This window comes from Ursus arctos, unplaced genomic scaffold (assembly GCF_023065955.2).
Source record: "Ursus arctos isolate Adak ecotype North America unplaced genomic scaffold, UrsArc2.0 scaffold_28, whole genome shotgun sequence".
Lineage (NCBI taxonomy): Eukaryota > Metazoa > Chordata > Mammalia > Carnivora > Ursidae > Ursus > Ursus arctos.
In genome coordinates, this window is record NW_026622963.1 from 6,589,172 (window position 1) to 6,612,471 (window position 23,300).

Consider the following 23,300-nt stretch of genomic DNA (forward strand, 5'->3'; position numbering starts at 1 on the left):
ACTATCTCAGTGCGGACACACGCAGCTTTGAAAAGCTCTCTAGGTGGTTCTAACGTGAGGCCACGCTTAAACACCAGAGCAACGGAAGAAACGTTTGTCCTTGGGGATGACCAGAGCGCAGGGTAATGACTAACACCTACAAAGTACTTTCCAGTGCGTAAAGCACTCTCGCACACAAGCCTTATGCAAGGAGCGGCTTAATGGCATCCACTGGTTGGATGGGAAACCACGAATCAAAAAGAGAAATGACTTGCTCAAGGTCAAAGTGTTATTTACCAGAAGAGTCAGGGCTACAACTCAGATCTGCTGACCCTCAATTCAGGGTTCTTTCCAAAGGCCACACGGGGTAATACTGCAGACAGAAGGCCAAGTTCTTCTGTAGTCACATAAAGAGGTGAGGGTGTAGGCATTTTTTTAAAGCAATTATGATCCATAGGAGTGACTCTAAAAATAGAGCTGCAGCTGGGGTGCTGAAGGATAACGGGGTGAAAGAGCCTGAATGTAGCCAGGCCAAGGGGCGGGGAGGCCGAGATGGCCCCATGGCCCACGGGCAGGGGTGCAGTGGTGGGGAAGGATCGGCCAGGGTGACTGGGAGCCCAGTGAGGGAGCAAGCCCGGGGAGAGGCCTGGAGCTGGGAGGCCTGGTGGCCTGGGGTCCAGACACAGGCTGTCGGGCCATCTACGGCTAACAGTGGTGGAAACGGCAAATCCAAATAATTCCCGGAGGCATTTACCAGTTAACAGGAATTCTGGGACTTAAGGGACGCGCTATCTTACTAACCAGATAAGCAGCTGCTGATTTCTGTAGAACCGTGTAATTAAACATACACTCGCTTTCTTCCACTTTCGCAACGGCTTGATAGATTACCCTACCCCAGCGGCTTCATGTGTAAAATGGCTACAATATCTTACAGAGACACTGATAGAACAAATAGAAGAATGTGTCTAGCAAAACGCCTAGCACATAGGAGGTGCTGAATAAAATATTAGCACCTTCTGTGGTCGTTTCTGTTTTGAATGTGGATGGTGAGGTGCAGAGAGCTGCGTACCATCTGGCGGTGAGGAGTATGGGCCCTGGAGCCGGACTGCTAGGTTCAAGCCAGCTCCACTCATGTAGCCGTTCGGGCCCGGACGAGGGAGTTAACCCACTTGTTTCTTCCGGTGTAAAATGGAGATATTATCTGGACCTTTCTCGCGTGGTTTTGGGGAGAATTGAATGAGATCATGCCTGGAAAACTCTAAGCATAGTCCCTGGCATCTAATCACCGTTCAATAATTGCTCACGAGGTTCACCCACTAGGACTCGTCTAAAATCCCCCCGACAGCAGGTGGATAAGCCCGCACTTGAATGTCGGCCACCGCTCTTGCTGCTACGCCGGTCAGCTTCCAGGGACAAGGGACATCAACCAAGGGAAAGGAGGCAGTCTGGGGAGCACATCCGGAAAGCCTGGTCTCTACGAAGCCGCCTTTGCCCGGGTAGGATTCACTGTGTTCTCTAATAGCTGCACAAACTCTGCTGACCTCTCAGGTGGCCGGAGCCCCGGGGAGAGTCCCAGGGCTGCCCTGGGCACATTCACGGCATGCGTCTCTGTTCAGCTCCTCAGGGCCTCCTGACCGAACACCTACAGCCTTGTCAGACGGCCCGGACTTCTGTCGGGCACCACCTATGACTTCAAGAGCCAGCACTCCCAGTCGGGGGTTTCATTATTTATTCACTTGACAGGAAATACACATTTGGTCCTGTAAGACACCATGCTACCGGCTGAATGAGTGGCCGTGACACAACAGAACTCCCGTGGGCTCTCAGGAAGGCCCTGCGTGGCCCGCCGAGGACAGCTCAGTCACCGCGGGGAAGAACTCTGTCCCGAAGAAGAGACCGCCGGCCCGACCGGCCCTCAGGAGCGTCAGTCGCGCAGCCCTGCAGAGCCGTAACATTCAGACACATCGGGCATCATCAAAAGAATGGTCATGCTGGTTGTGCGGAACTAGAAGATGTTCTTAAAACCATAGCATACCAGACAACTTATATACATTACAAATATATAAATTAAGAGGTCTACATGTATACAAAATTTTTCGATGGGGACTTAATTGCATCTTATGCCATGCCGGGTATTTCGAGGGAGCCGGTATTAAAAATAGAAGGTATTTATACATAGGCCCTGCCTCTCTCGTGTCCCCCGTGGAATCCCCTGGTGTTGTCAGGGCCCCTGGGCAGTCTCAGCACCCCCACGGGTAACCCGTCTGCAGTCTGCATCTTCCGGGACAGCAGGGGACTCACTCCGGGGCTCTTCTCCTGGGTCCCCATCTCAGCCAGGCGGCGCCTCCGAACCCACGGGCTGCCGGAGGGAGTGATGCTGCTATCAGAAGAATAATCCGTGCACTTGCGGAAGACCTCGGGACTGGTGCTACAGTTCAGCCGCCCCTCCTCGGCCAGCGGGGATTTTCTGGAAACGCCTTTGCGCTGAGCCGAGGGGCTGCTCCAGGGACTCGAGCACGGGGAGGCGTTGGGGCTCAGAAAGAGATTCTGGGGGCCAGAAGGGCTGAGCTTGTTGGCGGCCGCATGGCGCCGGCCGGCCATGGGGGACGTGGGATTGCTCTCGGGCTCGGAGGAGCTGTTGGCGGAAGACTCGTCCCCCATGTACTGCAGCTCCTCGACTCTCTTGTTCAGGGACCTGCTCGGGTGGCTGCTCGCGGCGGGCTCCTCGTCCTGGTTCTTGTCTTTGAGCGGCTTCTTTTTGGGTGGCTTCATGCCGATCAGGACGGCCTTCATGTTCTCCCTGCCCTGAGATTCTGAGCTCATGAACTCGTGGGCTCTAATGGCCGCCTCCACCTCCTCGAACTCCACGATGGCGCACTCCTGGGTCCCCACCTGGCTGTACCGGCTGCTGATCCTCCGGATGTCGGGCGGCAGCTCCCTCCCGGGTTTGAGGATCCGCACCGACGAGATGACCCCGAAGGTCCCGAAGAGCTGGAGCAGATGCTCCATGACCTTCTCCTGCACCCTCCCGTTCTTCTGGGGGGTGGCCGGGGCCCACGGCTTGGGGGACAGGTGGAGATCGTAGACCAGGAGCATCTTGCTCGGGAGGTTCTCGTTGGGGAAGAGCGGGACGGGGGTGGTCCTCCTCACCTTCCGCTGGTCCTCGTTCAACTCGAGGGTCACCGAGTGCTTCAAGGCGTGCGCCGTGGTTCTCCAGTCCCGGGTCAGGTGTTTCACCTGAAGGAGACAAAGCACATCTGGAATGGCACCTCTCTGTCCTCGCCCAGCCCGTGTCCTGTCGTCTCCCTCCCTCCTTTCCTCACCCCCCGGCACCCTGGTCGCTAGCGTCGTACCTGGTGGGTGCGGGCATTCAAAAGTCCAGTGAGCGAACGCACACGCTTTTGACGATGTCAAGCTAGCCAGTACTGTTTAGAGCAGTGCCGTCCAACGGAACTTTCTGTGGCGGTGGAGATAGTCTAGTGCACACACGTTTAGGGGTTAAACCCGCAGGCCCTGCGACAAGGCTGTTAGATACACAAGTCCAAGGCCTACGTCCGGCTGGCGGTAAGACCTGCACTTTCTCAGCCTCTCGGTGCCTCAACTCCCTCATCTGTCAAATGGAGACGCCAATCGTGTCCACCTCTCAGAGTTGTCGTGAGGATCAAATGAATAAGTCACCAGATACGTATCTACATGCAGACACACATTACACACACACAAGACCTAGGACAGCGTCTAGCTCGTACTGAGTACTCGATAGGTATCCCGTGCTATCGGTTGTTCAAGAATTACGTGCTATCGTTTCGACAGAATTCGGAGATTTTAACATCCAAACACTTCTCTGAAGTCATGTTTCTCTGTTGACAATTTGACACACAGAAAGTTCCAAAGATCTTTCATATTCCACTGCAATATCTCCTGAAAACGATGTGGACTGTTTTGACTTGGAGTAAAATCCAAGTAGGGCCTCACAGAGAATGATGAAACCGCCCCTCCCTCCCTCCCTCCCTGAGTGGAAATTGTGCGTATCGATGTGCGGTATATGGAGGCTATGTTTATATTGTAAGACAGTAATTTTCGAGAGGCCCACTTCCGCTGGACGGAATGCCAGGGAGCATGAGTCATCCCATCCCAGAGAAACAGTGGAGGTGGGTGGGGTGGGTAACCTGAGCCAGGAATGGCAAGATCACCCTGAGTCCTCTGAGGCCAGGCCAATGCAGTCGCTGTGCAGAGGAGCCCTGAGACCAGACGGGAACTTCCCAGAACTCAAGAAGGGAGGCTCGCTAACAGGGCAGCGTGGGGGGACCTCGTGGAGCTATCAGCAGAGGCAGGCTCCTGCAGCGGGTGCTGTGCACTCTAGCCTTGGTCTCGGGGTGAAATGGCCCAGACTGGGCTTAGGCTGTGGGACCCACAAGTCACCTACACCCAGAATCAATGGGCTGGTCTCCATGACACACCCCCAGAACAGAGGGTCAGCAAAGGTCCAGGCAAAGGGTCAGGCTTCAGGTGAACGGAATCAGGGATCCAGAAAGGGTGAAGATGTTGACCAAAGGTCACTGCCAAGTTGTGAGGAAGCCAGGCAGCAGCTCTCAGAGCATGACCCGGGGGGAGCCTTCTCCAAAACCAGTCAGGAGGGGGCCACTCAGGAGAGGAAAAGCAAAGCTACTGCCGAAGCCTGAAGCCTGAGCAAGGAGTGCTCAGGGGAGGGCCGGTGCTGCCGCACTCCAAGGGCTGGAGAAGCTGATGGAAGACTGCATGCAATCGAGAGGGAAGCAGGCTCTGGCAAGGACCCAGAACCCCTCCAGAGCCAGGAGCGGGGTCCACTGAGCACCCCCGGGTACCACCTCAGATGAGGAGCCAGGGAGGTGCTTTCCTTGTGCAATTACCGGTAGAACTTCCTAAGATTTTCAGAAACTGTCATTTCCCTGTTTGTCCTATGTGTCTCCCATTATGATCAGCAGGAAAACCTTTGGGATAAAAAGGGCCTTTGTTCTCATTTTGGTGGTGGTGGGGAGTCTATGTCTACTCTGCGGCCAGCTTTCAACAAAGAAGAAGCCTTCCGAACAGAGCCATAGTGGCGGCTTCGAAGGGAAAGAAAGTCAGGCTGATGCTTAGGGTCCCTGGGGAGGAATAAAGGGATGCGAACTGGCTGCTTTGTTTTGGGGTCCCCCACAAACACTTCCGTGTGAGGGTTCACTCACTGTTCTCTGGACATGTGCGATATTTCGATGTAGCGTTTTGATAGGACATGGGGATTTTAATGTTCAAATACTTCTCTGAAGTTGCGTTTCTGCATTTCTGCATTTGATACAAAAGAGATCTTTTGTACCAAAAGATCTTTCATATTTCAATGCAGTAGCTCCTAAAACTGGAGTGGCCGGTTTCAGCCTGGAATAAAACCCAACTTGGAGCCTCGCGGACGGAGAACGATGGAACAGTCCCTCTCTATCATCTATATACATTGCTCTTTGTCCCCTTTCCTGGCACGGAGCTGCCGGAACCCTGGAAATTCCTACGGGACGAGAACACTGGGAGTATCTTTTTTTCTAATGAGGCGATTCTGGGCGGGCTTCCGGGTGGGTCCCGGTTGAGGGCCAGTCACCAGAAAGACCAAGCCATGGTTAGAAGCTTGGAATTTTCAGGGAAGGGAGAGGGGCAGGAAACTGAGTTAACAGTTGATCATGCCTCCATAAAAATCCCAACACTATGGGCTTCAGAGCACTCCCAGGTCTGTGAATACATCCACAGACTGAGAGGGAGGGTGAGACACCCCAAGTCCGCAGGGACAGAAGCTCCTCCATGCAGGGCCTTGTTCTGCATATCTCTTAAGCGGGCTCTTCTCCTGTATCCTTCATCACAGCCTTTATGAAACTGGTCAATCTAAGCAAGTGCTTCCCTCAGTTCTGTGAGCTCTTCCAGCAAATAAACAAATCCCAGGGGGAGCAGGTGATGGGAACCTGTGATTTGTAGCCAAGTTGGACAGAAGCTGTGGGTGACCTGGGGGCCTCCTACTGGCCATTGGTTCCTGAAGTGGGGGCAGTCTCGTGGGATTAACCCCTAACCTGCAGGATCCGATGCTGTCTCCGGGTAGACACAGAACTACTTGGTGGGGAGCCCCTCCCCCAACATAAACGACTGGTGTCAGAGTGTCGTGAGTGTGTTAGAGGGGGAGAGCAAAGGAGCCACACAGGAGGAAGGGGAGGCTTTTCCTTCGCAACATGAAGAGTCCCTCTCCTTCTCCTGTATCCTGAAAATTCCTACTCGTCCTCCAACATCCTATTTCAATGTCACCACTTCTAGAAAGACTTCTCCATCACCCCGGCAGGGTTGCTGGCTCTGACGCACACGACTGTTCTTTTACTGCCTACAGTCACCGGGCAGTCCTGCACTGCTCTCTCTCCGTCACTGGACTTTGCAAGGGCAGGGGAAGCGCCACCTTCGTGTCCTCTAGCCCGTGCCCACCGCGGCAGAATGGGTATGTTTGGTGACTGGGCAAAAGGACAGAGCACTACAGCAGCAGGTGAGGCAGAGAACAGCCCCAGGGAGAAGAGCTCTCCTCCAGGGCTCTCTGGCGAAGTGCACAGGCAGCCTGGCTGGGACCCAGCTGCTACATAGCCCGTTATGCAACAGGCCATGCGGTGCTTTTCCATTCTAGCAAATTCACTTCCCCCACGGAAGACACGGGGTTCGTACTCCAGCTCGTCCGTCCACGCTCTGAGACAGGGGGAATTCACACAACAGGCCAGCTGCTGGGTCCCCTGCCTACACGGCAGCAAGGATCAGACACCCCACATCGCCATACCGATGAGGACGTTGGTCTTACACAGCAAGGCTGCAGGAGTCTGGAAGGAGGCTGGAAGCAACCCCCAGAGTTCTGGGTGCACCTCCTTCTTATTTATTCAACTAGACAAGGGAAAAGCCCGCATTTCACACAATTCGAGGCCCAGGAGGTGTCTCTCCAGGCCACTGAGTCCCCGTGACCTGGCACAGCATCCTCCCGGCCACCCCCTCGCCTGGCAAGAGTGCCTGACCTTTACTAAGAACAAGCCCTATCATTTCATCACCGCCACCCGCTGACATCTGTCCCAACACCCAGGCCCCTTTCCATACGGTGGGAAGAGAAGTCTTCATAACGATCTTAAATCCCTGTTCTCGATCATTTTTCTCTATTTCAGGCCCCAGGGGGGCGAAAAAAAATCACTTGTCACCAGGTATCGAGGGGGCAAAAACTATTTAGAACTGCGCCCCCCCGCCCCCCGAATCCTCGAGTCCGCTTGTGAGAAGGAAGCCTTACCTTTTTGAAGGACGTGAGGAGCTTGACGCTCACGTACCCCAGCTTGTTTCTCCTCACGTGCTTCAGCAGGAAGGCGTCCTTCTCCAAGTTCTCATCAGAAAAGTAGAATTCGATCTGATCCACCAGCTTCCTGATTAACTCCTGGTCCGGGGGCTTCCACTCCCGCTCGCCGTCCTCTCGCTCGTTCTCGCCCCCACTCGTCGTGGCGCCACTGAGACCAGAAGGAGACACCGGGGGTTACAGGCTGAATTGTGTACCCCCCACCGCCCCCAAATTTCATAGGTTGGAGTCCCAAAGCCCTGTAGGTCAGAACGTGACCTTACTTGGACATAGGGCCTTGCAGATGTCATCGGTTAAAGACGAGATCACACCAGAGGGGCTGGCCCCTCATCCAGTATGACTGGCGTCTTATAAAAGGGGGAACCCTGGAGGCATGAGCACGCAGGCAGCATGCCATGTGAAGGGGCAGGTGGACATCGGGCGGATTCGGCAGAAGCCCAGGAACATCAGGGGTTGCCAGCAAACCACCAGAAGCCAGGGGAATGGCCTGGGACCCATCCGTCCCCAGACCCTCGGAAGGGAGCGCTCTTCTGACACCTTGATTCCCGACTTCTGCCCTCCCGAACCGTGAGGCAATCAGTTCTGTCGCTCGAAGCCACCCAGATTGTGGTAGTTTGTTTCTGCTGCCCTAGGAAATGGCACTGGGTCACACTTGAACTGGACTCCTTGGAGGTGGTCATCACCGGGCCACAACGGGGCTGGCTTTTGCCCCACCGGCAAAGAAATCAAGCTTCTGTTTTTAACTTGGACAGAGGGTCATTCAAGTAACAACAGCCTCTACTAACATTTACGGGCTGCCAGGCCACGGACGGGATGCTTTTCACACCCCCTTCTTCCTCTTCCCTCCCCCACTCCGCCCCCCAAATCCCGATTTCTAGAAGATAATTTAGCAGAGTAACTAAGAATCCCAATCCTAGAGCTAGCCCATGTAGGTTCGAATGCTGCCACCACCATTTATTAACTGAGTCCACTCAGGCAAGGAACTCCCCTGCCACACCTCGGTCCTGTCATCTGTACACTGGGACTCACGACAGTCACTCTCCCGACAGGACGGTCAGAAGCTTCAATGAACTAATATGCAGAAATGCCCACACGGGTGCCTGGCATGCCCTCCGAAGCCGGTAGGTGGCAGGTACGCTCGTTTACCCCTCCGATCTAGGATGGAAATTCAAATCTTGTCTCCAAAGCCAGCACACGTAATACTTTCCACGTTTTGTTGGGGCTCTGCCACGGAATCTGGAAACAATCCCATTCACCAGGGCTCTTCTAAATGAGACCCACACCCACCAGCGGCTCCAGCTGAACAGACTTCCTCCCCTTCTCCCTGAGAATATTAGGATATGAGAACAAGCCAAAGAAATCCTGAACAAAGCTTCTGGAGGAAGGCAGATCTCTCACCAAGGGATGACAAAAACTTCAAATCCACAGACATCTAGGGAGTTTATGATGGTCTGCATCATAGTTGACTCTATTAATTAGAAGCTCTCGAAGGTGAGTTCCCGCTGGCATATTTAATGACCAAATTAAATTATGTATTATACAATAGCCTATAGATCTTATTCAATAAAAAGGATTGGTTAGAAATTACTTCCAGAAAAAACATTACCGCTTTCCTACGTGGCAGCTTGATTTCTCGTAACACGACTACCAGACCCAGAGTCTCCATGAACACGTCCTGGGACAGATGCAGACACCCAGTCCACCTAAAGCATTCAGGGGGCTTCTACTCTGTTGGGAGAACCTGCCTGGCTCCCCAGGGGGCTCAGAGAGTTCACTGCAGCATCCTCACAATAGCCAAAAGGTAGAAGTGTCAGGGGCACCTGGGTGGCTCAGTCCGTTAAGTGTCTGCCTTCGTCTCAGGTGACGATCCCAGGGTCCTGGGATCGAGCCCCGCATCAGGCTCCCTGCTCTCTCTTGCTCTCCATTCTCTCTCTCAAATAAAGAAATAATCTTTCAAAAAAAAAAAAAAAGAAGCAAGCAGTTAACACTTTCCTTGGATTGGGATGAAGCCCTTAAATAAAACAATGAACTAATACAAAAAGGGGAGGGGCTCAGAATGTAGAAGTCCGCTAGTACTGCGACAGTGGAAAACTGGAAAAGTACATACATGTATGTCCTTCAACTCCAGCAAAAGTTCAACTGACTCTTAACCCCCCCCCAAAAAAAACAACAACTGTGGAAGAGTCAAGATGAGAATAAAAATGGAATATTCTCGCAGGAGAGAAAATAATAAATCTGTCTCCTGATTTTTCAAATTCAGAAATTATAATTAGCATAAAAGTAGGCGTTGGTTGATTTTAAAATGAAACGTTTTGTTATTTGCCTGCAGACGGTCTGGAAATGTTTTTGAAATACCACACTGATGTCCCAAGACAAATGTGTACTGATGGAAAAAAAAAAAAGGTCTGAGAGACTAACTTTAAAAGTATGTTTTTTAAAAAGACTTTTATTTATTTATTTATTTTTTTTAAAGATTTTATTTATTTATTTGACAGAGACAGCCAGCGAGAGAGGGAACACAAGCAGGGGGAGTGGGAGAGGAAGAAGCAGGCTCCTAGTGGAGAAGCCTGATGTGGGGCTCGATCCCATAACGCCGGGATCATGCCCTCAGCCGAAGGCAGACGCTTAACTACTGCGCCACCCAGGCGCCCCTAAAAAGGGTTTTAAAAACAGGATGGCAAACCAAGGAAATACATTAAGGCAGCCTGTAAAATAAAATAAGTTAAAGGCAACTTAAACATTAGACAAACTGAATATTTTAGAAGTTTCTAGAAGATAGCTGTGGTAGACATTAGATTCACCCAACACCTAATAGCAAACTCTTTCTCACTTGCCTTCCTTTATTATGGAGGCTATTAAAAACAAAAACAAAAACAAAAAACAAAAAAGCCCAAAAAACCTAAACATGTACTTTCTCAGACTTGGTTACAGGTAGTAGCCATCTGTCATGGTATGGCCAATAAAACACAAGTGAAAATCTTTTGGCCCTGCCTCTTCCCTTTTTATCTGTTTTGAGTGTGGATGTGATGGTTGGAGCTGTAGCAGCTATTTTACTACGATAAGTAAAAGGCCAAGAGAATTAGCTTGGCCTAATTTATTGACATTATTGGCCCTGATATTATTGAGTTGCTGAACCAATTCCTCTACCTACCTACTCGCAGATTTTTGATCACATGAGAAAGATAAAATCCATTTGTTTAATTCACTTGTTGGCTGGGTTTTCTATTAATTACAAATAGCAGGATAGTAATACTGCATTGAGAAAAGTGGTCCTTAAAACATGCCAAAGGAAAAGCGCCAGTGGAACAATCACTGGAATGAAAAGGAGAAGCAAGATGGGCAAAACAGATTTTCACTTTATTAGAGAAAGCTTATTCCCTAACTAGTAGTTAAAATATGTACGTTGAATACACCAGATAAAATAACCTCAAATGCATGGGAAAGTCTGAGCCCCACTGACAGGGATGAGAATAAACAGCAGGAGTTGGGGTGAGGTGTGGGGTAATGACCAGTGAAGAGTTTTGAGTGGACTCAGGTATTGGCAAAACGGCCTAATTACTACAAATATCAAGTGTATCAGAGGTGACCAAACCATCAAAGGGACCCACAGCCTAGTAAGTTCTACTCCCCGACTAAAGTAGTTGACGCTATTATAAAAAGTAAACTCAGACAAATAAAATATAAGGGAAAGATGGGGATGAAATTTCTCAATTCTTGGGGCGCCTGGGTGGCACAGCGGTTAAGCGTCTGCCTTCGGCTCAGGGCGTGATCCCGGCGTTCTGGGATCAAGCCCCACATCAGGCTCCTCCGCTATGAGCCTGCTTCTTCCTCTCCCACTCCCCCTGCTTGTGTTCCCTCTCTCGCTGGCTGTCTCTATCTCTGTCAGATAAATAAATAAAATCTTTAAAAAAAAAAAATTTCTCAATTCTTCCAGTGCCCGTTCTAGAGCCTCCCATTCTTTCCGAGGTCTGCCATGGGAAGCCCTTCCTCCCTGCAGATGACTCTCTCTCAACTTGATCGAGAAAATCAATCAGATTGCCCAGAGCTCCCTTGTGCCCACCGTCCCGGCCTGCAAACTCATTCTGTATGTCTGGGCATTGCCACAGCATTCACTGGCCATACCTTTTCTCCACCTTGGTCATCCGGCCCCCACTGCAGGATGGGACACAGCTGACCACTTTCTTCTCAGTACTCCTCCCGCCAGGCTCCTGTGACTTGTTCTTTTCTGATTCTTCTCCCCATTTAACTGTGCTTCCAGTCTACTCATTGTGCTCCCATGTCTCCAAGGATCTATCCCGGACTCTTTATCCCCTGGCGGCCTCTACACTCCAGCCCCTGGATTGCTCACCCAATTCAGATCTGCCTCCTCCCAACCCTCCATCCTTCTCTTACCGCCGGGGCCCGCATCCTCAATTCCTAACTGCCTGCCTGATGCTTGGATAGCCTGTTAGCACTTCAAATCCAGTATGTCCAGAATTGAAACATCACCTTCTGCAGAGCTCGACCTCGGGGAGTACTGAAGCCTACACCTGCCGAGGGACATTCCATCTGGGAAGCTCATCTTTTTCATATAGTCTCACGGTAAGCAATCCACACTGTGGGGGGCTGAGGGGGTGACTCTGCATCAGTTCTTTGCACCGAGTGAGCAGACAGGCAGGTAGCCAGAGATTCCAGAACAGGTGGGCAGTTCTGGGGAGGTGATATAAACCCCTATGCAAGTGCAGGGCTGAGCTTCCTGCACCCAGGACCCCCTCTCTGCATGGGTGCTGTCAGCGGCAACTGTGCCTCTCCAAAGGGGGACCTTGGAAGAGAGGCAGGCCTTTTTGCATATCTGGGAGCATGCTGCCTTGTCTCCTGGTTCCTGCAACAGCCTTTGAATGCAAAGGACCCTGTATCTTTTGCAAACATTAAAGAATTTATATCCCTTAGAGACGAATGTTGGTAACTTCTTGTCAATTACAACTGTCCTATAAAGACTATGTATCTTTCCTCCCAAACTGCCCCACTACCTACTTTCCCTGTTCACTCTTCTCTGCATTTAGGCTCAAAACCCCGGATGCATTTTTAGCCCTCTCTTTTGCCCCCACACTGAGCCAATTATCAAGTGCTGATTTTATTCCGCATTGTCTCCCATCTGTTCTCTTTTCCATTCCAACTGTCCTCATTACTTCTCCCTTGGACACTATTCATAGTTCATCAAAAATGAATCTTAAATATTAAAGTAATACACACACATAGCAAAAAATAAAATAGTACATAACATAAAGAAAGCAACGATTCCCCGCTCCACCTCTCCCTGCTGAGGCAACCTCTATTCACCTATTCTGTTCTTAGGAGAGTTGCCTTGTGGTTCTGTAAAATATGTCTACAGTTCTATTTCTCACTTGCTAATTTTCGACATTCTCTATTCATGTCCTATTATATAAGGTGAGGATTTGGGATCATTCATCTCCCAAAGCCTCTTCTAATTTTTAAAATTTTATATTCTTGTTGGGTTTTTTTAAAATTAGCCTTCCAATTGTTTTAAAATAATACACTTAAAATTCTCTCTTGTTCCATCAACACTAAATGCTACGTCTTGCTTCCTCATTATACTTGATGTGTGTGTTATGACCCTACCTTCTTCCCCTCTCCTTCCATTTCCAACCTTTCAAATTCTATTAGATGTACCTTTATTTTATCTTGTCATGGTTCATTACGTTTACATTCTATCCTGTAACTAACATTCCCTGTTTTGTCTTCAGATACTAAAAGCCGAAAGTCAATCCGTTGTACTTATTTTTATGACTACAAACATTGCTCTGTGCAGGGCGAAGGTGTTTGCTAAGATCACATTTCTTTCTTAAAGTCCTTTTGGTTGACTGACCACTTAGATCGATCCTCTATGTCTCCATCCTCGTTTTCAAATTGTCTGTCTTTGCCGTTGTCTATGTTCTACATGGCAAGAGATTTCCTGACACGACCTTCCAATCTTTCCTGAACTGTTTAATTTCAGGAATTATGTACTCTCTGAGAACTCTTTTATGTCTTCAGATCGCTCCTTTTTAAGAGTATCCTGTTCTTGTTTTGTGTCTGCAATATATTAAATTCTTTCTCGGGTCCTAAAGAGAGTAGATGTATATTTTTATAGTCTCTTTGTTTCCAACAGTGTCACCTCTATATCCTCTGGGATCAGTTTTTCATTGAATTTCATGCAATTGGTTTTCTTCATGGGACTGGTAATCAATTCATTTTTTTCACTATTAAAAAAATTTTTTTAAACAAACTTATTTTAGAATAATTTCAGACTTACAGAAAAATTGTGAAGTAGTCCAGAGAGTTCCCATATATTCCACATCAGCCTTCTTCTGTTATTTTTTTGCATTAGTATGGTATATTTAATGAACTGATATTAATACATTATTATTAGCTGAATTCCATACCTTATTCAGATTTCCTTAGTTTTTACCTAACGGCCTTTTTCACCTTCAGGATCCCATCCAGGATACTACATTAGATTTAGTCATCATGTCTCCCCAGGCTCCTCTTGGGTGGACAGTTTCTCAAGCTTTGTTTTTAATGCCCTTGACTGTGTTGAGTAGTCCTGGTCAGACATATTGCAGAACGTCCTTCATTTGGGATTTATCTGAGATATTATGATTAGATGGTGTGTATGGGTTTTAGGGAAGAGGACAGAGGTAAATTTCCATTCTCCTCACATCATATCAAGGGGACTACGCACATACCTGACATTGCCGATGTTGACCTGGCTGAAGTGGCGTTATCTTGTGTCTCCGCTGTGAAGTGACTACTTCCCCCCCTTCCATACTGTGCCCTTTGGAAGGGAGTCACTGTATACAGTTCACACTTAAGAAGTGGGGACTTGGGCTCCATGGCTATTTATTTTGAAAAATGAAGGAAGGTCTGGGTTGCTTTTTCTTAGTGGGTCAAGTAGGTTTCCTCCGCAGCGGTACAGCGTGATTGACTTTCTTCCCAGGTGGTTCCATAGACGTGGGCGGGGCATGCCCACCGGCAGGCTCCACTGGCAGGTGGGCAGGCAGGAATTATTAAATATTAAAATTCCATGGAGGAGGAGTTACTCTGCAGGTACCAGCTCTAACTTAGCTGCCCAAGTTCACCAGTTAGCTCATTCAATTCCTTTAGAAAATCATCTTAGTTCTTCTTTTTCTCCTTGAAAGTAAAGAGTGTGTTGGTGGCTACTTTTCACGTGAGGTCAAGCAGTGAGGTGAGGCAACTGTTATAAAGGCAGAATTTAAATTACCTCTCAGATATCATTATGCCTTTTAATCCCCGCATCCTTCGCACATTTCCTAACCAGAATCTCTCTACGGTTCTGCTTTCCCACCTCCTACCACCTCCCCCACCCCACACCTGTCGTATTCTGGGTTAAGCCTCTTCCACTCTGTGCCTTATTACACATTTTGAAGAACGGCTATGTCGCTGCTCTACTTTAATACTAATCCTAATGTTTTCTAGTCTATTAAATAAAATCCAAAGTCCTTAGCTCTTTATTCCGATTCACTTCCAATGTGGCTGTCACCAGCTTCCAAAAGTATTTCTATTTCCTTTCAGATCCTTTGTCCTAAAACAAAAGCAAGTAAAAGACGACTAGGTCCCTGTAAGTGTCGCGAGGTGTCTGAACTCCACCCCTGGGTGTATGCTGTTCCATCTCCTTGCACATCTGGCCTCTATCTCTCAGGTCCAAGTCCTAGCCATACACCAAGCTCCATCTCAAATGCAACTCCGCCAGGAAGGAAATCATTTCAACTTCTCCTAACACTTGCCCGCACCTGGAGCAGGGCTCCTGTGCGCATATCTAATTAGTGCCCTGACCCCTCAGCCCCTGGAGCACAGGATTCACATTGGTTTCTTTCATTGTGGCACCAACCCAGAGCCTTGCACGTAGTAGGAATTTACAAAGCATCACCAATGTGAAGCGAATAGCTTCTGTAAGGGCAAATCCCACCTATCAGGATTCTCTGAGACAGGAAGTATGGTTACTGGTGAATATGTCATGAGTGGCCTTTCCAGAGGACTTGGGAAAAAAATGTACGTTTAAGTTTTATGTTTACATTATTGTTTCCTTTTAAATACATCATTGTAAATTGGGGGTACTGATGTGTTCTTTTTTTATAGCTGTAAACCTGCTAGAAATGAAAACAAAGGGTAGAAATAAGGAGGTACATTTCAAAACAGATGACTGGGGCTCCACGGATCAGTGTTGAAATATTTATCGTATTTGTAAATGATCTAGAGAGATAAAGTACAGCATAAAATCTCCAGGGTTGCCTTTCTCATAGAATCTCAAGATAATCTGGAGATATTAATTGAATGGTTAATCAAATGACACCTGATGAATAAAAATGTCCAAGATAAAATGGTGGAGTAATGAGCTCCTCACTATGGTTTTCAACACAGAAAGGACTTCCTGGACTCATCATCTCTCTTTGCAGATGGTCTGATACGGTGCTTTGGCTGCCAATACCAGGAAAACGGTGGACAGCAAAAAGGTGGATATTGAACAAAAAAGAGAAAGCATCATTTAAAACACCAGGGTCCGGTACAATCTGTGTATAGCTCCTTTTGACTTGCTTCTAGAAACGATAATGCATCTGAAAAGGTTCTAAAGGTAATTAAATGGATAACGCAATATAAAAACACAAGGACAGATGCAAAAGATAAAGGTTTTTCAGAAAGACAGGTTGGAAGCATGTGTGTCCGACTTTGCAAAGGCATTATGGGAACAATTATATTTTGAATGCCATTAGCGGACGCCCCATGCTATGTCTGGGTGGCCCATGGGTTCTTATAGACTTATTACAGACCTCACGACCTTCTTTTCTAACCCGGTCTTCTGCCACGCTGTTGTGGCATAATTCCTAGGGCCTGGGAAAGGAGTAAAACTAGTGGATGTCTCTGCAGGTCTAAATAATGGTTTGTGGTGCGAAGCAGAGATAATGTATGCAAAGTACTTAGCCCCACATCTGGTACATAATTGGCATTAATAAACGGAGTCTTTCACTATCGTCACCCAGAACAGAGAAAAGATAGCACAAAGCTTGTGCAATGTCCCTGAAAGATCGTGGAGAGAAAGGAACCTAGATGTTTCTGTTTGTTAAATGAAGATATGCTTCAGTGATTTTATTATTCATGCTAATATTTAGTATTATAATTTTAAATCATTTTTACACATTGTAAGACAAAGCAAACAAGTAAATATGTTAATGTTGTTAGGAATCAAGACTGTCAGCTCAAAAAAAAATAGAAGAAGTAAAACAAAAACCCTATAATGTCAAGTATGAATTGGAATTATCAACATAAGCTTATTTTTAAAAATGTATTTCCTAGCACTATTGAAAGGGCCTAAAACCAATGTTGCCCCAGTGGAAATAAGCACTCTTAATTCCAGGTCTTGGTTTCTAAATACCTTCCTGCTAGTATTTGAAAAATACTAGCCACAGGGATTCCTGTGGAAATGGCTGGATCCCACGACTGGAGTAGGAAAAGTACAAAGCAAGCCCAGAATACCAAGTACCACAAGGCAAGAAAGTGCTCAGAGACTCAAGGGCGCGTTCCAAAGCTATACTGAAGTCCATCTGAAGGGGTTCCCCTACTTAGGGACATTTTGAACATCAAAAATAATGATTGTAGCTAATTTTTATTTTTTATTTTTATTTATTTATTTTTTTTAAAAGATTTTATTTATTTATTCGACAGAGATAGAGACAGCCAGCGAGAGAGGGAACACAAGCAGGGGGAGTGGGAGAGGAAGAAGCAGGCTCCTAGCGGAGGAGCCTGATGTGGGGCTCGATCCCAGAACGCCGGGATCACGCCCTGAGCCGAAGGCAGACGCTTAACCGCTGTGCCACCCAGGCGCCCCAAATTTTTAAAAAGTGAATAAACAAAAGTCCATGAATTGAGGAGGGCTACAGGGAGGGCTCTAATTTCAATTATTTGATGTGACTATTACAGCCACTCCTCTCCTTGAAAACTGGTCACTAAGCATTTATGTTGCCTCTTTAGAAGGGACTCTTCTTGTTCAATCCCAGATGATGAGGCAAAGCTCTCTTACAGAGAAGAATGCCAGCTAATAAATGTACAAAGAATAATAAAATTAGAAAATCACCAATTTGTAATTCCTGAGGAACTGACTCAGGCAAGGATCACCGGCGGATGCTAAAACCATTAGGCGAAGGGCCTTGGTGAACGAATATTCACAGGAAGCCCACATATTACTTGTTAATTGCAAAGGGAGACTCGCACCTTCACAATGGAGAGATCACCTCAGTCAAGTGCTCGAATTAGAGCGTCACCTTGGGGAAAGCCGCCTGAGGGGATGCAACAGAAAGTCTGCGGCATTGCCTAGGAGGTGTTCTTGCCAAAACGTTTAATCCGAATCGAATCAAGCCCTTAGCCTGCCTTCCAATTTACAGGAAACACAGGGTACAAAGGAGCAAGTTAAACTACACGATCAGAACAAAATCAGACCAATTCAAACCGGGAAACGTTCAACAAGACATCTGGCCTCTTATTTCAAAATAGCAATGCATTAAAAAAAAAAAGTGTGAATGTTCTAGATTAAAAGATTCTTAAGAGACATAATAGGCAAATGCCACCACCTGGATTGGATTCTGGTTGGAGGGGAAAAAGAAACATTTATAACATATGATGTGGGACGATTGGGGGAAACCCAAATATGGGACTTGGCTATTAGATCATTTTAGGGAATAAAGTAAGGAATCATTGTTAATTCTCTTAATTGTAATAATAGTGTTATGGTGTTACGGGAGAATGTCATTAGTAAGAGCTCTCAAACAAAGTGCTGAGGGTATAGTAAGTCTTGCGTATATTTCCAAGTGGTTCAGAGGAAACCACCCGTAAGTCCATCAAACGATATGGAAAAATATTAACAACTGTTATATCTAGATGGTAGGTGTATGAATTCTCACAATATTCCTCTTTCACATTTTATGTTTCAAATTTCTATTTCAAAAAGGTGAAAATAAAAAGAAAGACACCTTTTCGGTGAGAGAGGTGTGGGGAAAAGAGTAAAGAACATTTTTCTTATTTCCGTATTGCCTGTACCCCAGGGAAAAGCCAAGCGCTGGGCTGAGGACTGGTGGTATAGAGAGGGCAAGGCAAGGTCACTGCCTTCAAGGATCTCACCGTCTAGTTGGTGGAAAACCACCCAAAGACTTCAACCCGATGGCATGATGCAGTGGATAGAGACATGCATTTGTTCAACAAACATTTAGGGGCACCCACTACAAGCCGGGTGCTGAGGATACAACGAGAGCAAGGCAAGCGTGGTCCCCGAATTCGCGATGCTCGTATTCTTGTGAGGGAGACAGAACTATACAGTTACAATTGAGGTCAATGCTAGGTATAAAATGTGCAGAGTACTACAGCAACTCCAAGGACAGGAAACAAACAGCTTCGGGGTGGGGATTGGGGGTTGTGGGGACAAAGCAGTGACGTGTTTTGTTGTTGTTTAGTTTCAGAGGTAGAATTTCGAGATTCATCAGTTGCATAGAACACCCAGTGCTCCTTAATGCCCATTCCCCAGTTACCCCATCTCCCATCCCCCTCCCCTCCAGCAATACTCAGTTTGTTGCCTTGAATTCAGCATCTCATGGTTTGTCTCCCTCTCAATTTTCATCTTATTTTATTTTTCCTTCCCTTTCCCATGTTCATGTGTTTTGTTTCTTAAATTCCACATAGGAGTGAAATCATAGGGTATTTGTCTTTCTCTGACTGACTGATTTCACTTAGTATAATTCTCTCTAGTTCCATCCGCGTTGTTGCAATTGGTGAAATTTCACTCTTTTGATGGCTGAGTAATACTCCATTGTAAATACATACACCACATCTTCTTTATCCATTCCTCTGTCGACAGACATCTGGGCTCTTTCCATAGTTTGGCTACTGTGGACATTGCTGCTGTCAACACTGGGGTGCGTGTGCCCCTTCGGATCGCTATGTTTGTATCCTTTGGATAAATACCTGGTAGGCACAGTGAAGTTTTAAGGCTGATTAGAGATCGATCAGTTAATCAGAGAGACCCAGAGGAGGGAGTGCAAAGGCACGTAAACACAAAACTGTACCCTACGTTCCGGAGTCTAGAGGGGTTCGTGCTGGGGGAGCACGAATTACTGAGACAGGCGGGGAAAGAAGCAGTGGGCCAAGGGGATGATGTGGGTGGGTGTCACATCTCAACGAACAGCTTTAGGAACCTGAGCTTTCTTCTGGAGGCTCTGGAAACTGAGAAGTGTCCACACAGGGCAGGGGCTGCTGCTGTGCCAGGCTGGCCCAAACAGGGAGACAGCGTGGGTCCTGTTCTTGGCTGCGTTCTCATGCTCTGGATGTCTGCCTGCTGGGCTCTTTCAGCAACACTACCCTGAAGAGTCTTCGGGGATCTTCCGGGGTCAACTCTCTGCCAGTGGGCAGCAGGAAATGCTTCACACTGAATGCTCCATGAGACTCCAGTCCCTGGAGCTGGGAGGGAAGGGTGGCTCTGGAGAGTGAGTGGGGGTAGGGGCAAGAAGCCCCCCCAAATGAGGATCATGTTCTCCTCATCTCCACAGGGGGATCTTTCCAGGCCCAAGAAATAAGTAGGGCTTTAATCCCTGCTAATGGTACCATCTCCAAACTTAGTCCCCAGTACAGGGGGGAGCTCGTCACCACACTCACGGGCAAATGAAATCAGAAGGATCGGCCACTCCGAGCTCTTTTACATAACCTCTGAAATTATCTGACTAGGTGGCTGCCTTCTCCTCGAGACTGAGATGTCAGTGACTATGGATTCATTACTTGTATTCCCAGCACAGAGCTGAACGAGTGAGTGAGTGAATGAATCAGGCTTTACAGTAGAGAGTGCTGAGAGCCCTACTGTAGCTACGGGGTCATCTGCTACGGCTCAGCGTTTCTGCTGGACTTTCGTCCTCAGATACCTCTGTCTCCACTGAACTGCCATGAACTCTGGGTACCTACATCCAGACCTCTTCCACTGGGGAAGGGTCAGCCACTGATGGGGAATGGCTCTGGACCCAGTATTCTCATGCCCTTCCGTTGAGTATTCTGCCGGTGAAGTAAGCATCTGCCTGCTAGGGCATGATCCTGCAGAGCCCTAACCACTACAAAGTACGTGCTCAGAAACCTCCCAAAAAGAGGGTTCTTACTAAGTTCCTGCGGGCATTTCCCGGATATGCAAGTTCTGCCATTGCTCTACTGTCCTGGCTATGGATACTCCATACTTTCATCTCCTTTCAATAGCAGGAACGAAACCACAGACCCGAAAGGTGCCGGCGTGGGTGGACACAAGTCCAAGGTCTCTGGCTGATGCCAGGGCTCGGGGCCCAAAGGCACGGTTAGACAGGTGGCTTCTTGTGCCATCACAGCTCCAGACTGCTCATCACTCAGGAACCCAACTAGCAAGGCTGCAAGATGATGATGCAAGCATAGAAGTCAGGTGGGGGAGGCTGCGCGAAAATAGGAATCCCCGGCCCGCGAGGATGCAAGCAAGCCTTGAGCTGATTCCAAATCTGGGCAGGAGAGCTCTCTGCACCATGCAATCACTCCTCGGATCCCCCAGCAGCAAGTGGTAGCGGGGCCTGGGCTGCCCCCACCCATTTGTACTGATAAGCAGACAGGACGAAGGAGCCAGTGCAGGCTCGGTGGGGCCCCTCTCAGGGGCAGGTGGGCCAGTCCCGGAGGGGCTGGGACTGGCTTTTGGGGAGGTCCGGGGTGAGCGGACGCAAGGAGAGCCTCCTCCGGGGGGGGGGGGGGAGGGAGAAGATGGCGAGGATGGCCCAGGAAGGAATTCCTCCGGGGTGCCAGGGCACGCCTCCGTCCAGGCCCCTCAGAGCCCCGCCGCCAGCGCCGGGAGCTCCGGTCGGGCGACAAGGCTGCGGAGCGGGGCACCAACAACCGCCGAGAGCACGTTCTGCCTCGGCGGGACGCCCAGAGCCCGCGGCGGGGCTGCCTGGAGCCGCTCCGCCCGCGGAGTCGTCCCGGCGCCCCAGCTCGGCCGGGACCCGGGGCGGGCTCCCCTCGGCCGGGCCGCGCCGCCGCGCCTACCTGTGCCCGCGGCTCGGCTCCTCCTCGCTGGCGCTGCCCCAGCCGGGGCTCAGGTAGCGGGCCGAGTCCCCCGCGCCGCGCGCCTCCGCCCCCTCCTCCTCGTCCTCCGGCTCCTCCACGTCCTCGGCCTCCTGAATGGCGACGCGGATCTGCACCGCGGTCTCGGGCCCGGGCAGCGCCTCCTCGCCGGCCTGGGCCATGGCTCGCCGGCCGGCCGGGAATGCGGCGCCGCGGCTACCCGCGCGCCGAGGCCCAGCCAGCCCGGGCGGCGGCGACTGCGACGAGGGGGCGGGGGCGCGGCGAGCGCGTCCGGGAAGGGACGGGGGTCTCAGCGCCCCGCCCCGCGCCGCCGCCGCCACCGCCCCGGCCGCCAGCCGCCAGCCGCGCGCCAGAGCGGGCGGGGCCGCGGCTGGGGAGGGCGACTTCCTCCGCGCGCCCCGCGCCCCGCGCCCCCGCCCGGCCGGGAAAGATGCGCCCGACCCCCGACGCCTCCGCGCGCGCGCGCTGTTCCCTCCTCCTTCCCGCTCGGCTCCTCACGGCCCCGGAGAGGGGAGGGCGCCCCACCTCGGACTTCTCCTTGTGCGGATGACTGGGGGCTGGGGGAGGGCAGGCACGGACGGCACCTTAAGGGACTTCTGTGCCTCCTGGTGTCTCCCCACACGGACCTGCCAAGACGACCTGAATCTCCACCGTTCGTCTCTTTGGCACAATCACTCTCGATTGTGCGCCCTGTGAGGTCAGGGACTTGGTTCCTTTCGTGCCCTAAACCCTGGTCCCCAGACCAGCAGCACCAGCCTTACCTGGGAACTTGAGAGAAAGGCAGATTCTCAGGGCCTAACCAGATCTCCCGAAATCAGGATCTAGGGTTCTGAACTTTGTGTTCTAACAAGCCTTCCAAGTGATGCCGAAGTTCACCAAAGTTTGAAAGCTACTGTCTTGTAGTGCCCTTTGCATTTGCTTCTTAGATTATGCCCTGCATACAGCAAGCCTTCAAATATTGTCGAATGAATAAAGGGAGCTATCGAAATGCCAGTATGTTCGAAAACTCTGTTCATATTCAGCTTTAAGTAAGTTCCATAGCAACCCTGCACAAGTGACCCAGAAACGAGGGACATAAGCATAGACATAAATAAAACCTGAATGTGCTTTCATGAAGCTCTTCATTTACCTCCTTGAACATCATTATTATGTTAATTTGCCAACCTAGGGCTTTAAGCGGACAGAGCCCTGAACCATTATGTTTTGATAGAGGGAAGCAGATCAGAGAGGCTCAAGAAGTGGGGTCTCTTGGAAAGCACCGTCCTTGTAAAAGAACCCCATGCATGGGACCCTGGGGGTCTGGGCTGGGGCCAGGAGAGACCCGGGGGGGGGGTGCAGCAAGGGCAGCCCTTCTTTTTAAGATTTGACTGGAAACCCCTTCCGTGTCTTGGTCAGATTTCTCTTTTGATTGAAGGGGCCAGAGAATGAGTAAGTCAAGGAAGAGAGAGCCCCCTGGGGTCTGTACCAGAACAACTCACAGCCTGCGTCTAAGCTACAGGGAGGAAGGAAGAGGCAGGAAGTCCCCAGGGTCTGCTCCAAGCAAGCCGTGCCTCCCGCCGGGACTGTGGAGTTTGTAGAATGCTCTACACCTGGCCCACTGCGATGAAGATCCGGAGGACAGAGGTTTGCAGCCCTGTCCACACCTCCCGTTCTGATAACCTTAGCTCCTGATTTTCACAAAGCAATCCACATTATCTCATTTAAACCTTCCTGTGTGGCGAAGACAGCAAAGATTATTATCCTTACCCACAATAATGGCTCATATTTGCACCAGATTCTACGGCTCTTGAAGAATTCGTACATACCTATCTCAGAGTTTCCAATTGCCTGATAAGAGTGCCCTGGGGAATGT

At 49.5% G+C, this 23,300-nt stretch overlaps 1 protein-coding gene across 1 annotated transcript; it reads right to left on the reverse strand.

The window, feature by feature from the left end:
* Positions 1-1,693: 1,693 nt before the first annotated feature.
* On the reverse strand, positions 1,694-21,720 carry LARP6 (La ribonucleoprotein 6, translational regulator). The gene is made up of 3 exons (XM_026478426.4): positions 21,410-21,720; positions 7,274-7,484; positions 1,694-3,216 (listed from the first exon to the last, which is right to left on the reverse strand). The coding sequence occupies exons 1-3, from the start codon at positions 21,607-21,609 to the stop codon at positions 2,149-2,151; spliced, it is 1,479 nt and encodes a 492-aa protein (XP_026334211.3). The 5' UTR covers positions 21,610-21,720; the 3' UTR covers positions 1,694-2,148.
* Between the last annotated feature and the right edge of the window lie 1,580 nt (positions 21,721-23,300).